Source organism: Culex pipiens, chromosome 2 (genome assembly GCF_016801865.2).
Source record: "Culex pipiens pallens isolate TS chromosome 2, TS_CPP_V2, whole genome shotgun sequence".
In the NCBI taxonomy this organism is placed as follows: domain Eukaryota; kingdom Metazoa; phylum Arthropoda; class Insecta; order Diptera; family Culicidae; genus Culex; species Culex pipiens.
This window is the reverse complement of record NC_068938.1, coordinates 189,341,255-189,356,850: the sequence shown is the minus strand read 5'-3', so window position 1 is coordinate 189,356,850 and position 15,596 is coordinate 189,341,255. Positions and strand designations below refer to the sequence as shown.

At 39.9% G+C, this 15,596-nt stretch overlaps 1 protein-coding gene across 1 annotated transcript; it reads right to left on the bottom strand.

The window, feature by feature from the left end:
* Positions 1–231: 231 nt before the first annotated feature.
* On the bottom strand, positions 232–14,744 carry LOC120429577 (uncharacterized). The gene is made up of 5 exons (XM_052707069.1): positions 14,276–14,744; positions 5,050–5,164; positions 4,782–4,992; positions 4,061–4,722; positions 232–2,617 (listed from the first exon to the last, which is right to left on the bottom strand). Exons 1-5 carry the CDS (start codon positions 14,294–14,296, stop codon positions 375–377), a joined length of 3,252 nt encoding a protein of 1,083 aa, XP_052563029.1. The 5' UTR covers positions 14,297–14,744; the 3' UTR covers positions 232–374.
* Positions 14,745–15,596: the final 852 nt, after the last annotated feature.

Below are 15,596 nucleotides of genomic sequence, written 5' to 3'. Positions count from 1 at the left end.
GAAGACCACCCTCGTCGCCGGCCGTTTCGCTCCGAAAATGTCACCCGGAGAGGGCAAAAGATCACTCTAAATCACGATTTTACGATCGATGATGCGCGCCGAAATCTGTCGCAATTCTGGGCTTTGTTTTTATTTCTTCCTCTCCAAATCTTCTTGAACTTGAACGCGGCCCGCTCAGGGATTGTTTTCGAAGCCGTGGAGTTTCTTTGCTGATCAAATACAAAACAACTGTTTTCGGAGAGCTGCAACGACGACTTCATTAGCATACTTATCAAATAAACTTAATTTTAGTGCCTCCAGGTTGGAGCCAGAGCATTGTCTTCTGCGCGAATATCGGATCTTCAGTTGCCAACGGGGTTCAGCTGCGGGGTCAATTAGTAATAAAGTAGAACCTTCTTCCAGGATGGCACCAAGCTGAGCAGCGAACGCTGCTCGGGTGTCAGAACTGGTTCCGCCGATCCTACCGCGTTACGAGCTTCCACGGGAGCCGGCACCAGCGGGAGATAAGGATTGTTCAGCCGCGCCTGGTTGCCACCGTCACCAGTTGTTGCCGACTGGGCGCGGCTGTACAACGGCTTCTGCACCAGCTCACCATAGTCGAAGCTGCGATCCATGTCCAGCTGGAGCTTGTTCGATCTCTTCCAGTCGCCTTCGTCAGCTCGATACTGGTTGAACTGGATTCCACTGGTGGCGCCAAGATTCACCTCGTACACTCCGGGTTCAACCAGGCGGATTCGCTCGTTCGGGTCACCAGCTCCGTAAACTCGGAACGCCTGAGAGTTGGTCCGAACGAAGATCTGCTTTGCGTCGGCCGGAATCATCAGCGTAACATCGGAACAGTGCGGCAATGCAGTGTTTTCAACTAAGACACCTTGGCTAATAGATGGAATCACCGTAACACCACCGGAAGTAGCGATTGGTGGCTTCTGCTCTGGAATCTGCGGTGACATCAACGTTGGACGACTTCCCAGCTCGGGTTCCTCTTCGATCTCATCGTAAATGTCCCCACTTGGACCAACTGTCGTCCTGTAAATGAGTGACTTTACGGTTGTTGCCGGGAATCCGGCCGTTGTCGGTCGAAAGACGGTCGTGGGTCTCGGAGTGACCGGGGTGCGATCGGTTCCGCTCGGCAGTTGGTACGAAACCGAGACGGCATCCGGTGAGGCTGGAGTCGAGGGTCGGGGTGTTGCCGGTAGTCTCATGACTTCCGATCGCGGGTAGTCATCTTCGCCTACGGGTACGGTACCCACTCGGGACTGGGAGTTCGTGGGGAAGATGCCGTTCAAGTTTGGGATCCCGACGAAACTACGACGTCCCTGGACTGGTGATCCTTGTTGGATTATTCCGGGGATCGCGAATCGTATGATGGGAGCAGAATCCTTCGACGATTCTTTAACCTGCTTCATTGACTGTTCTGCTTTAGCTTGGTTGTATGACCTTCCAGAGCTAGTTTCGGAGGAGCGTTGATTTTGTACTGTCTCAGACTTCGTAGAATCTTGCAACTCTGTTGCACTGATTGATTCCTTAGAAACAATTTGGTTTTGTACCTTGCTTTGATCGGTAGATACGTCGATTGTCTGCTTGTTGGTGCTGTATTCTTGCTTACTCATAGACTTCTGGCTGGTTTGAATTGTACCGGATTGCTCCGCACCTTGCTTCAAACCGCCAACATTAGATGATTCCTTTTGCATGACACGATCTTCTGCAACGACTTGATCAGACGATACCTCAACATTTTGCTTATTTGTACTGTATTCTTGGTCACTCTTAAACGTCTGGATAGACTTAACCGAGATTTCCTCTTGTTTTGTACTCATATCAGTGCTCTGCTGTACTGATTCTGCTTGCTGCATCTTGGAAGCATCACTAGACGTAGAATCCTTTATGTACTCAGCGACAGTAACTGCTCCCATTCGGCTTTTAGCTACGGTTCTAACATGAAGATTCATTGCAACATTTTGCTCCAACCTCGTTTCAGTCTGCTGCTGAACTCGAGCCTTGCCACGCGGAACCTTCCGCTGAACTTCAGCGCTTTTAGTAGCAGTTGTTGTTTTGCTCTGATCCGTAGCTTGATTGCTTCCGATAGCATAGTTGGCATATTTGACAGTTCCCCGATACACAGCTGAACTGCTACGGCCTGAAAAGGCACCCTGGTCTGTCTTCTTACTTGATGATGTACTGGAAGTTGAGGACTGCTTGACACCGGCCTCCACGTCTGAAGCATCATCGTCATCAAATCTAAGATTGATCTCTTCATAATTAGCCACATCGGGGATTTCTGCTGCAAGCTTGACTGACTGTCCTTGAACATTTGTATTTATCTGAGAGGCTACCTTAGAACCTGAAGTAGCCTCAGCTTTTTCCAAGAAAGGAGATTTCTTTGTTTCGTGAGCCCCATTACTTCCAGAAGCTTTCTGTTCAGATTTCCCTACACTAGTTCTTGCTTCAGTGGAACTGGTGGTCACATCTAATTTGTTTCCTGAAACGTTGATCTCAGTTTGAGATTCAGACGTTTGCTGACCAGTAGCTTGAGAGGCTACCTTAGAACCTGAAGTTACTTCAGCTTTTTCCAAGAAAGTAGATTTCTTTGTTTCGTGAGCCACATTAGTTCCAGAAGCTGCACTTTGAGAACTGGAAGTCACATCCAATTTGCTTCTTGAAGCGTTGGTTCCAAATTTAGATTCAGACGTTCTCCATCCAGTCGCTTTAATAGTTTCCGCTGTTCCAGAACTAACGCTATCCGCGCCTTCTTTCGCAGACAATGTCTGCTCAACCGAACCAGAAGCTAATGGAACTTCTTTTGGAAGGACAACTCCCTTTGAGACAGTTGATTCCATTGTTCCAAGATTCAGCATACCTTGTGAACCTTTCTGTCCCGATGTCTTTGCAATAGTTGACGAGCTTACTTTAGAATCAGTTGTGGACCATTCTGAAGCTTGCGAGGAACCCACAGTTGGTAAATCAGAAAGTAAATCAGTCCTGCTTTGGTCAACCGACACCTTCTGAACACTGCCTTCACTTAGAGTACTTTCTCTAACGTTCAAGAAATCTCTGTCGAGAATCTTTACTCCTGCAGAGTCTTCTTGTTCTGTTTCAACAAGTGATCCAATATTGGCGTCTTTCTTTGACAATTTATCAGTTGGTTGTTCCTCGCTATTCAATGTTGCTGAAATTCCAGTACTTTGTTGTTTGACTGATGTCTTATCAGATTCTTTCAGCGATTCAAATGAAGCCTGCTGCCCTTCGGTTATCTTCTCATTTGCAATCTTCCCTGTGTTTTCGTTTATGTTAAACTTCGAACTTGACGAAGTACCAGTAGATTCCAGTTTATCGACGATCTTCTTAGAGTTTGATACCTCAGAAGACTTCGACTGATCATTTCCAGCGATTTTCTTCGTATTGGTAACTACGATTGTACTACCGGCAGTATTTGGGGATGTGGTCTTAGTTCCTGCTGAATTACTGTCTGCGCTTCGAGTTCCTGCTTCTTCATAAGTGGCTTGGTAAGTTTGCTGTTTCACGGCAACCTTGGTGCCTAGCGATTCTTTAACCCCATCAGCAGTGATCTGCTTTTCTGAGTTTTTATTGATTTCACTGATCACTTGTGAAGTTGTTGTAGATCCTTCAGCTTTCGTAGCTGCTAAGTTCGAGGACTCACCAATTGTGACCATCTTCACTTGTCCTTCATTTGTGTCAATTACCATCCCTTCAACCTTATTTTCATTTATAAGACTAGCAGAACCAGTCGTATGAGTGACTTTATTGAATTGGGATCCTTCAGACATTTTTAATGAGTCGGCATTTCCTTCAGTTTTCTCAGGAGCGTCAAAACGTCCATCTTTCGCGATTTCTCCAGTCTCTTGTAAAGGTTTTGTAGTTTCTTCAGCAACTGCTGATAACTTCATCGTCGCTTTACCTTCAGTCGATTGCTGGGCCCCAGCAGTCTGTTTAACGACAGATATTCCAGTACTTCCAAATTGAGATGTTTTAACTGAGTCTTGCCATCCTGATGCTGTTGCCTTGATGATCGCACTACTTTCGACAAGTTTTTGATCCTCACCAGTCTTCTTCAATGTTGACGACCTGTTCGAGTCCGAAGCGGCAAAGCTGACCGATGAGTCCTTCGTGTTGGACTTCATGACAAACTTTGGTTCTGAAGCAGTTAACGTTCCAACGGAAGTCTTGCCCTGATTGGATCCTCTGTTGACATTTGTTTTGATCAAATCTACGCTGGATTTGCCGTCAGAAGCTTGTTGGGAGCTGGACTGTTGTTTAGTGATTGTTACCGACTGAGATGTCTGAACTTTTCTGTCGTTTCCAAAGGATTCCTTGAATCCCAATTGATTCTGGTTGGATTTAACCTGATCTACTTCAATGTTTGAAGTACTCTTCAACAAGTCTGATGATCCTTTGGTTTTTGAATATCCACTTTCTGATGATCCCGTTGTAGAGCTTGATCGTGACCCATAAGATGTCGATTGTTGACCGGAATTCGACTGAGAAGTCTGGCTTGCCGTACTTGTTCCCCGTATTGTTGAATCTTGGCTTCCAGAAGATACCGAGTGCGATGACGATCGTGATCGGTAAGACGCGCTCTGATCCCCAGATTCCGCTAGCGACGCCTTCATTGCATCAGCCGTTTCCTTCAGCGTTTTCATGTCCCCATCCTCCTGACACTCTGCCGGGAACAAATGTTGCAAATCGATGGGACTATCCGCGGTACTATAACGAAAATTGTATCAATTAGTTCTACTTCCAAAACTATAAGTCTCACCACCCACCCCAAGTTCCGGATCCTTTCCGCCAGCTTCCGGTCCGGATTGGCCATGTTCACCAGCCGGTACCCGGCCATGTCCGCCAGGTAGTGCGTTATGAACAGCTTGCCCTGGGGATCCACGTAGCCGTAGCATCCGTACATCGCCCCGTCCAGCGAGCGCTGGTGGTGGAACTGCGATTCGCCCTTCTTGACCGCGTAACCGTACTTGTAACGTCCTGTTGAAAATCAGATTTCATCAAGAATCATCAAGGGGAAAATCGAGGATGACTCACCCTCCTTGTGGTTCCGCTCGCTGTACACCACCTCGGAGCGCAGCTGCTGCCGGACGTCGGACCGACTTCCAGCACATCGTTCCACGGCTACCAGCACAACCAGGAAGCCGCACAGCTGTTTGGGATGATTTAAACGATGGAATATTAATACAAAATTGACACATTTTAAAGGTGACGTTCACGCGCCAAAACCGGCACGTTCGCCAAACACACGATAACGAATTCCTCCCACCCCACGAGGAAATTTGTTTTAAAATTTTATTCAAGCAGCAAAAAACAAAAAAAAAACGGAATAAAATTCTACCGAGCCGTTGATTTACGGTGCGCGATAACATTCCTAGCCACTTATTCATTCGGGGAGGGAGATTCTCCATGGCAGTTCCGTTTGAAACAAAAATGTGACAGAAATCTCGCCATGACGAATTGAACAGAAGATGGATTTGCATAACTAAATTTGAATTGTGGTCTGCTCCATCAGCGCAGGTTCTGCTCTGCATTGATATCAACTTGACTCATGCACGGGCCAGAGTTGACAATTTCATCATCCCGCTTGTCAGGGTGCAATGTTCCGCAAGTCAACATTTCAGTGGCAAAGGTCAACCCTCCTCGCGATATCTCGTGTTATGGACGTTGCTTGAAAAAACTGTTTTAACCTCAATATTTACATTCAATTATTTTAGGTATGTTTGAAAACTGGTATGATACATTTAGGGGAAAAAATACAAATTGCATTGACACTAAATTACGGAAACGAAAGTTTGTTTTTCATCCAAACGAAATTATAACCCACGCCCCTAATATCTGTCCAAAAGTGTCCGAAAAATAAACATTCCCCCCACCACCCGTCCAATGCACCAACCCCGAGCATGGGTAAATAACAAGGGAAATGCAAAATAATACCATTCAATGGTATCAATACCAAATTTTGGTTTTCGCGAGCCCTTGAAAAAATGTCTAAAGTGTATGTTAATACCAATCTGTAGTATTATACCAAATTATGGTATTGTTTTGTTATTGGGCAAATTTTAAGAAAATGTCGAATTTTGACATACTGTTACTTACTTACATACTTAAAAACGCAAATCTACTCCAAATTAAAGCCAACTATTTTATTTTGGTCTAAAAAAGTCATTTAATGAACGTTATAAATTAGGGAATACCATACATTGGTATTGTAAAGGTATTTTAAATAAAAATATTTAAATAAGGTGATTCATAAAAAAAATCTAATTTAAATGATGTTTAACATTCTTAAAAGTATGCTGATACATTTGAAAATGATAAGAAAAACGTTTATATATTTAGACGATTAACTTTACGATAACAATAGGTTTAACGTGAAAAAATTAAAATTTTATAATGGATTTTACGTAACATTGTGTGTCATTTTCGGCATAATCAATAAACTTAAAAAAATAATGTCAATCTTTGTTAATTTGATAAAATAACTCTTTCAATACCAAAATGTTGGTATGCATGTGGTATTCGAGCTTCGTTCTAAAATCCTTTTAATATTGGATTTGTGTTGAATCCTATTCAGTTGGAATCATGCATCCTCGAAAATCCCACGAAAATTGCCACGCTGCCTGGGCTATAGCCTTTCTCGTTCTGGTTTAGTTTGTTTCTCTTTCTTTGAATTTCCTGATATTTTTGCCTGCAGCTAAAACATCTTGATGCAGCAGCAGCTCGTTTTCAACAAGCGTTGATAGCTCAGTTGGTAAATGGGTAGCTAAAATTGTGTCTGCACCTTACCTGTCATGAGTTCGATTCCAGTATTCCTCTAGTTTTCTTTACCTGATATTTTTTGGCTCTCCAAGCAAGATTTCGTTTTCCTGCCTGTTCGAAGGATTTAAATATAGCATCAAAATTCTACCCATTTCTCATTGCAATCCCATTAGCCAAATTGAATTCCCGTTGTAATCCTATAGAGAATTCTCAATGTTTTTTGTCCAATGAGATTTTTATTTACCCGGAAAGTTGTTTTTTGTCTGGTATTCATTTGCCCTTGGAATGGCACGTTTTGGTATTGCTTTGGTCTTCCCCATACAGTTTTTTGGTATGATTTCATGGTATTATACCATCTATTACTGGGCAACCAAGGGCACATTTTGGTATTTGTTATTATGCCAAGTAATACCAAAATATGGTATTCCCGTGTAATTTACCCCTGCTCGGGACGCACGTAAAAACAAGATAAACAACAACTGGCTGGCTAAATTAGTGAACATTCGAAGGTTTCCAGGAATCCACCACGCGATGTGCACGCGCAAACAAACATTCAGGCGAAATATTTCGCTTCGTGGTTGATTCGGTTCCACGCCAAAATGAGAAATTTATTTCTAATTGAACGAGTTAGAAAAAAACACAATTTAAACAAAATTTGGATAGCACTTTTTTGTCACGGCGGCGAAAAAAATATTTTTCAGGTATATCTAAAAATATAAAATAACTTGTTGAAATGTCTAAATCATTAAAAAAACAAACTTAATCTACCTATGTGGTTGGAGCCTTCCTCACTTTTTACCAACATTTAGTAATATGATGGGTTTGTGCCTCAAATTCCATCTATTTTTCAATAAAAAAAATACACAAATATAACTTAAGCGGTCATAATTTGAGACAGGGTTGCCAGATCTTCCATGTTATGGACTCATTGGAAAGACTCATTACCTAACAAAAGATGGGTCGGATGATGGATCCGGACATAGCTTAGGCAACCTTCGGGAAGTCGCGTGTTTTCGCCTTTTTTACAAGTGCCCTTACAAACTGTGTACAAAGTACACTTACGCGATTGCCGGCGGGTTAAAGAAAAGTACATAAATATCTCTTAAGTGGTCTTAACTTGAGACAGGGTTGCCAGATCTTCAATGTTTTGGACTCATTGCAAAGGTCTTTTGATTACCTAACCAACGATGGGTCGGATGGTGGATCCGGACATAGTTTACATACATTTAAATGAGATCCGGCTTAAGAAAAGTACATAAATATCATTTAAGTGGTCATAACTTGATACAGGGTTGCCAGTTATTCAATGTTTTGGACTCATTGGAAAGGTCTTTTGATTACCTAACCAACGATGGGTCGGATGGTGGATCCGGACATAGTTTACATACATTTAAATGGGATCCGGCTTAAGAAAAGTACATAAATATCATTTAATGTGTGTGTGTGTGTGCAACCAACCAAACGGGACCACGCGGTCGCTTCTTACAAATTGAGTTGTTTCCATGTATTTTTTGATCTTCATTCTATACATGCAAATAACTCGCATAGGCATTTGGAAGGTGTTAGCTCTGCCGAGCTTCGGTGACCCATTTCTACGCTGGCTAGCCGAGCGCGAGGTACTTCAGCTTTATCGACAAGCCCCGCCCTGAAGAACGTTTGCACCAATCGGGTTCAAACGTTATTTAGAACTTCCGAACCCTTGTCAAATGGACAAGGACCCAGCGCGTATATAGTTGATAGTAACAGTATTCCTGATTCCAGTCATCGCTCACCAAGCTGTGATGGCGTAGTGGTAAGCATTTTTGCTTGCCAATCCAAAGGACGGGGGATCGAACCTCGACTCGGGCGACTTTGATTTTTCGTTCATGTTCAGAGTTTCAAGATTAATATTTCCTATACTTTCTCGTTGGGAGCAGATGGGAATCGAACCCAGGACCATTCGCTTAGAAAGCGAACACCGTAACCAGTCAGCCACGGCCGCTCCTTTTAAGTACATAAATATCATTTAAGTGGTCATAACTTGATACAGGGTTGCCAGTTATTCAATGTTTTGGACTCATTGGAAAGGTCTTTTGATTACCTAACCAACGATGGGTCGGATGGTGGATCCGGACAGAGTTTACATGCATTTAAGTGAGATCCGGCATCAAAAAGTACATAAATATCACTTAAGTGGTCATATCTCGAGACAGGGTTGCCAAATCTTCAATGTTTTGGACTCGTTGGAAAGGTCTTTTGATTACCTAACTAACGATGGGTCGGATGATGGATCCGGACATAGTTTTCATATAGATAAGTGACTCAAAGTGTCAACTCTGACACTTTTTTATACATAACTTTTGAACTACTTATCGGATCTTCAAACAATTCAATAGTGCAGTATGGGGCACCAAAACGGATCGAATGCAACTTGTTTGAATCAAATCGGATCAGCATGTGTCGAGAATTTTGAGCACCAAGGGGAATACGCACACACATACACACACAGACAGACATTTGTTCAGTTTTCGATTCTGGGTCGATAGGTGTACGTGTCTGCCTGTGTGGATCAATCGGACCGCGCACTGGACTCACAATCCAGAGGTCGCCGGTTCGAATCCCGAGGCAAACGCAAAAATTCTAAGTGTTAATATAGGTATTCGGTGCCCTCTCCCCGTGCCATACCTTCACACTTAGGAGACCCGGGAGGCGGAGTCTTGTCGCAAGAAGAAGATCCGTTGACGAAACCGCAAGGTTTAAGAGGGCCACATTATAAGGAGTTACGTCGATTCCGTAGGTGTACGTGTACATGCATGGGGGTCTCCGAGCTTTTTATAAAAAGTTAATTTTCGTAGCAGGATTATAGCCTTACCTCAGTGAGGAAGGCAAAAACAAAACGTAAGTAGAAATTCGTTTTAATCAAATATTCAGTTTGGAAAGTATAAGTTTTGCACCAATTTGTTTGTCATTTGCCAGTTAACATGACATGGAATCATAGTTAGTTGAGCTTCAATGAATCCTAACGGCGCACATCAGCCAGAGCTTTTGTAGCGAGATTTTTGTCATCAAATTTTAACATTTTGAAAAGTACGGGAACTATCGAGGTCATTTTGGAGTCATCTACTGAAGTACTGTATACAAAATAATTTGACTCTTTTACAATCATATTATTAATTAACAGCCTGAAATGGTGATGATATGGAAATTCGGTGTAGGAATTCCAAAAAAACCTATTTTGACTAAAAAAAAACCAAAAATGGTTTTTAAAACAAACGCCATTTTTTTGTAAAAAAAATGTAATAGTCAATCACAGGGAACAAAATTTTTCATTTCGAAAATACGTGTTTTTGTAACTTTTCAGGGCTCTATTTAAACAATAACAATGAATTTCATCTAAATTTAGTGCATAATTTTCGTGTTTCAACAAAATAGTATCATCATAACACACATCTGAGCAGCCGAAATCCAGAAATATTAGCAAAAGTCAATTTTTATTTTACGAAATTGGCCATATTTTTGCACATATTGAACCAATATTGATGTTTTTTAGCCAACCAGCCACCACCTAGTTTTATTGAGATTTTATGGTAGCATCTTGATTGCTTCATAGTTATCTTTAGGCATTCACCGCACCCAAAAAGCTAGAGATAATTAGAAGGTTCTATAAGGTTTTATGCCTCGGACATAAAACCTTGTAACAATAAAAGCCAAATGGCTTTCAACAAGGTTTTATGAAAGTTTTAAGAGAGTCTTGAAACCCCAATGGCAATATGATGACGGTTTTATCGCATGCTTCTTTAAAACCAAGGGTGTTTTAGCTGTCAAGTGCCATTAGGCATGCAAAAAAAACTTACTTAAAACCATAGGCTCCTAAAAAGCATTTAATGCGGCCAATTAGCACTAGCATTAGCAAGCAATAAAGGTCGCACAATTTCGACTGCACAACGCTTATTTTGCTGTTAAACTGTAATTAAACGTACATTTAATGCGGCCAATTAGCAATGCATAAATATGGCCCTAAACCATGGATGTCAAATGGGTTTTTTTAAATGTCTTTTAAAAAGTCTGTGTATGTCTGTGCATATGTCTAAAATCCAAATATACCAATTTAATTCAATTTCAATTCGGTTTTATTGGTGAATAATCAAGATACAATAAGTGCTTTTGAAGTACATAACAGAGTTTTGGAGATCCTTTCAGCTGTGTGTTACATCATAATCCATTTTGGAACAATTATTGCTTGTAAATAAAGGTGTCACCAAGAGCAAGAAAAATAAAAAAAAAAATACCAATTTACAGTCATTGAAATCCATCAGAAATTGCATTTTTAAGCATCTAAAGACTAACGAAATAAGTTTCGACAACAAATTTTACAAATGTTAATTTAATGAAGTTTTTTAAAAGTCTGTGCACCCTAAAAAAATGTCTTGCACAAGCTCAAATGTCTGTGAAACACCGACAAACAGCTAAGATATATCTAAAATACTGGGGAAAGGATTGAAAAAATAATGTTGAGAGCCTTTTAGGTAAAAAGAGATCAAAAACAAACCCTATACAATAAAAAAAATCATGGTAATATGTATTACATCCAGGGTTACCAGGTCATAATTAGTGTAAAAATAGTGTAAATTTTGAAGGTATTATTTCGGAAGGTTGAATATTACCTCTTTAATGTTGAAACTTTACCTCAATTAAAACTGAAAAAGCGGCATTACACCAGAAAAGTGGTAAAATTACATATTTTCAATGGTAAAATTACTCTTTTTTCTGACATAAAAGATGTACCCCTTCCCAGATGTAATATCACCGTCATCTGGGGCGAATCAGGACACATGGGGTGCAGTTTAAGCAATATTGCCACCTAATATTTTGCTTTTTTGAAGTGGTTTCGGTTAGACCAGATTCAGAGCAACAAAATTTGTTCATTCATTCCCAAATTTGAAGCATTTAAGTGCCCTAAAACGTGTTGTCCCGATTTGCCCCAGTTGACGGTACCATGATTTTTTTTACTGATCGATTCTTAGCAAAGCTACACCAATTTTCAATACGATTTTTTTAATGAAAAATTTCATTTTTATTATGTTTTAAAAACATTCATTCATTATTGACCAAATAAGGTCTGCAAGCCATTGAACGGGAGAATTTTTTTTTTCATAAACGTGCTCCTTTCGTTGTCCCGTAACGCAAAAAAAAAATGGCTGTAAAAACTCAAATTTCAACCAATTCGTTCAGTTCAAGGCGCATATCGTTCGTTATTCAATTTGTGATAATATCAATTTTTTTTCAGCCATAAGGGCGCCTCCAGTCAAATTTTCAAATTAAGAATTTCAATACAATTTTTTAAGTCGTAGGGGCGCCTCCAGTCAAATTTTCATATTGCGAATTTCAATACAATTTTTCAGCCATAAGGGCGCCTCCAGTCAAATTTTCATATTGAGAATTTTAATACAATTTTTTAAGTCGTAGGGGCGCCTCCAGTCAAATTTTCATATTGAGAATTTCAATACAATTTTTTAAGTCGTAGAGGCGCCTCCAGTCAAATTTTCATATTGCGAATTTCAATACAATTTTTCAGCCATAAGGGCGCCTCCAGTCAAATTTTCATATTGCGAATTTCAATAAAATTTTTAAGTCGTAGGGGCGCCTCCAGTCAAATTTTCATATTGCGAATTTCAATACAATTTTTAAGTCGTAGGGGCGCCTCCAGTCAAATTTTTATATTGAGAATTTTAATACAATTTTTTAAATCCTAGGGGCGCCTTCAGACAAACCTCATTTAAAAAATATCGCTCCTCGACTTGGCGACTTTGCGACTAACTGCGACAGCACTACACTGGAACACTAAAATGTTTGGTTGACTTTCCAGAAAGAGTGCATATGACTTGAAAAAAAGAAAAGGGCGCTTCAAAATTGAGCCAAGAAATTGGTGAAACTTGGTGCAAACCCTTTTATGGTCAAAAATATCGTTTAACTTGAATATTTTTCCTTAAAAAATTTAATAAATTTAAGCAAACAGCTAAGTAGATGACATCTACTCAAATCTACCCATAAGCACACCCCTGGATAATGTGTAGAAGAGCAAAAATTAAAAAATTATAAGCTGGCAAAACTGTAGCGATTGTCTTGGAGTGTCTTTTAAAAGTCCAGTTTTAAGATGTTGTCCCGTCACGCTACAATTTCATTTCAGGGGGAGCACAAGTACAATATTGTTCATTCTACATGACATTTCTCTGTCGGAAAATCAATCATCTTTCCAAATATGTAAAAACATTGCGGGTTTTCTTCTTTTATTTTGCCACTACAGCCAAAATGCTTTAAAAAAACTTGGGATTTTTTTTGAAAAGGGCTCAAACAATCGGTCTACTGTGTAATTTAAAAATCTGGCAGACGAAAAATCTAACCATTCTGAAGTGTGAAGAGAATGGAGGATATAAAGTAATTCAAAAAAAATACAATGCAGATGGTTTAAGAAATCATAAGACATTTGATTTATATGTATATGAATCAATCGATTTTCAGCGATTGTGGACAATAAACTGGACCCCGCAAAACTTAACTTTATTTACATATTTATTCCAAAATTTATTTTATTTTTGCGTTTATATTGAGCAGATTTAAGAGTCGTTTTTATTTTAACATAGATTTGAAAAACTGAATGGTTGACTAAAACAAAATATCAATAAAACAGATTTTAGTTACTATGAACTACTCAAAACTGGATTAGACCAAAAAAATGTTTCATGTTGTTAAGAAATCCATGTTGCAAAGAATTTATAAGACAATAGCAAGAATTGAACTGTGAATTAACAATTTTAATTGAATAGTTAGTTTAATAGTTGCGAAAATGTTAGAACCCAAAAATGTATAGGTCATCGTAAATTTTTTAAAATTATCGCAGTTTTTGTGAAAAAAAAAGTATTTTTTCACGTTTTCGTCATTTTCCCGTTATTGCGAGTGGTGCGTCGAAAAACTCAGTGCTGGTCAACACCTCCTTTTTTTTCACATGTTATGGAACATTTCCCGAGAAATTCGATACATTTTTTTTAGACACCACCCTTGGACGGCGCAGGTCAATGCTCTTTTCAAATGGAAATGTACATACGAGCTATCATGTCAATATGACCAGTTGGCAACCAAATATGGATTTTGAAATTATTCTGTCAGTCGTACTAACTGATTGGTAAAAAGCAAATAGACCAACAATTCAACTTGTTTTATCTTGCTTATTGCCACAGCCAAGCTGTTTTACATTTTCCAATCAATTCTCTCCGAAACACATTTCCATTTGCTCGTTCAGAGGAAACCTCAAACAACTGAAACCCATTAACCACACTTATTGGGGGAAGGGAAAAGTTTACTGGAAAATTGCACTTAAACATCATGCTCAGTAAGTACAAACTGTGGAAACATTCCATCGCGTGCTACTTCCAAACTTTCCCAACAAGCGTGGGGAGCTCATTTCAATTTACCGACTGAGCTTAACATTTCCCAATTGCAGCCCTCAAGTGCACTTCCAACTCACCATCAAAGTTCTTCCTCCCATTTCGAGAGCACTTTCAAGTCCACTCAAATATGTTGCGAAAAGCAAACACCGAGTCCACAAACAAACACACACACAAACTATTTCCACCGAATCAACCAAAAACCATTTCCCGATGGTTTTCCAACTCTCGCCACAAACAGCCACGAAAACTGCTCCACACTTGATGATGCGTTCCAAAGCACTGAACTTGGTCCCGGGACGCGTCCCAACTAATATAAGAAAGTTCTCCCGATATGGTCAAAAAGAATCTCCACAAAAAAAACCTGCCAAGACTTGGCCTAAACGACTAATTTGTGAAAAAAAAGAAAAGAAGTTTGCATCCAGAACGTCCCGTCACGAAACAAGCGAAAGACGAAATTCCCGGGAAAATGGCTGCGATTTTGGGGAAGAACCACTCCGATTGAGCAGCCTGGAGGTTCTAAATTTGCTAAAGTTCTGGAAATGAGTCTACACCGGCGGGGGGGCGGGTCGTGAGCTCGTTCATTCAACCTGTTTTTGGACCAGTTTTGAGACTCAGGTGTGCTGCCTTGCAAGGGGTTCTGATGAGTTTATTTTGGTGGATGAGACAGAAGAAAGAGTCATCGATAATGACCACCTTGGGAAGGAAAGTGGTGTGGTCCCATACTGGAAATTGGAGACTTGAACGAATGCGTGAAGAGATTAGTGGAAATTAAATTAAAATTTATGGTTTTTTTTTGGGAGGGCTGCTAATTTCTTGATGGTTTTGGGACTGTAAATAAATTAAATCTTTGATCAGGTCAACATGTTGGTTTTTTAAAGTGATTTATGAAATCTCTACAGATAGTTCAAATAAAAAATGTGTAGGTATCTTATCTTAAACATCACGTTACAAATGAAAATTAAAAGAAAAACGCAAATTTCCTAATCGAAAACCTTTCCAAAACTACAAACAGCAACAAAGCTTCCGAAAAGTGCATCCGAAAACGAAACCAAAACAACAACATAAACCGACAGGAAGAAGCAAAACCAGTTTCAACCCAGTTATAAACATAAACGATGCAACAACCTTGACACTGACACCGATGCTTGACGGGGTTGGCCTGGAAAGTGAAAAAAAGAGCGAAGAACCTGTTGCAGCCAGACTGTCGGTTGATTCGTGTTGGGTTCTTTTATTTTATTTTATTTATTTTTTTCCTTCAAAACAGGATGAGGAAAATTATCTCTTTCTCAACGAATTACTTTGTCAATGTGAGGTTTCGTTTGGATTGCTCGAAGAATTGAGGTACAGTTTTATATTATATATAGTATATAGTTATATTATTTTTGTTGCTTTAAGAAA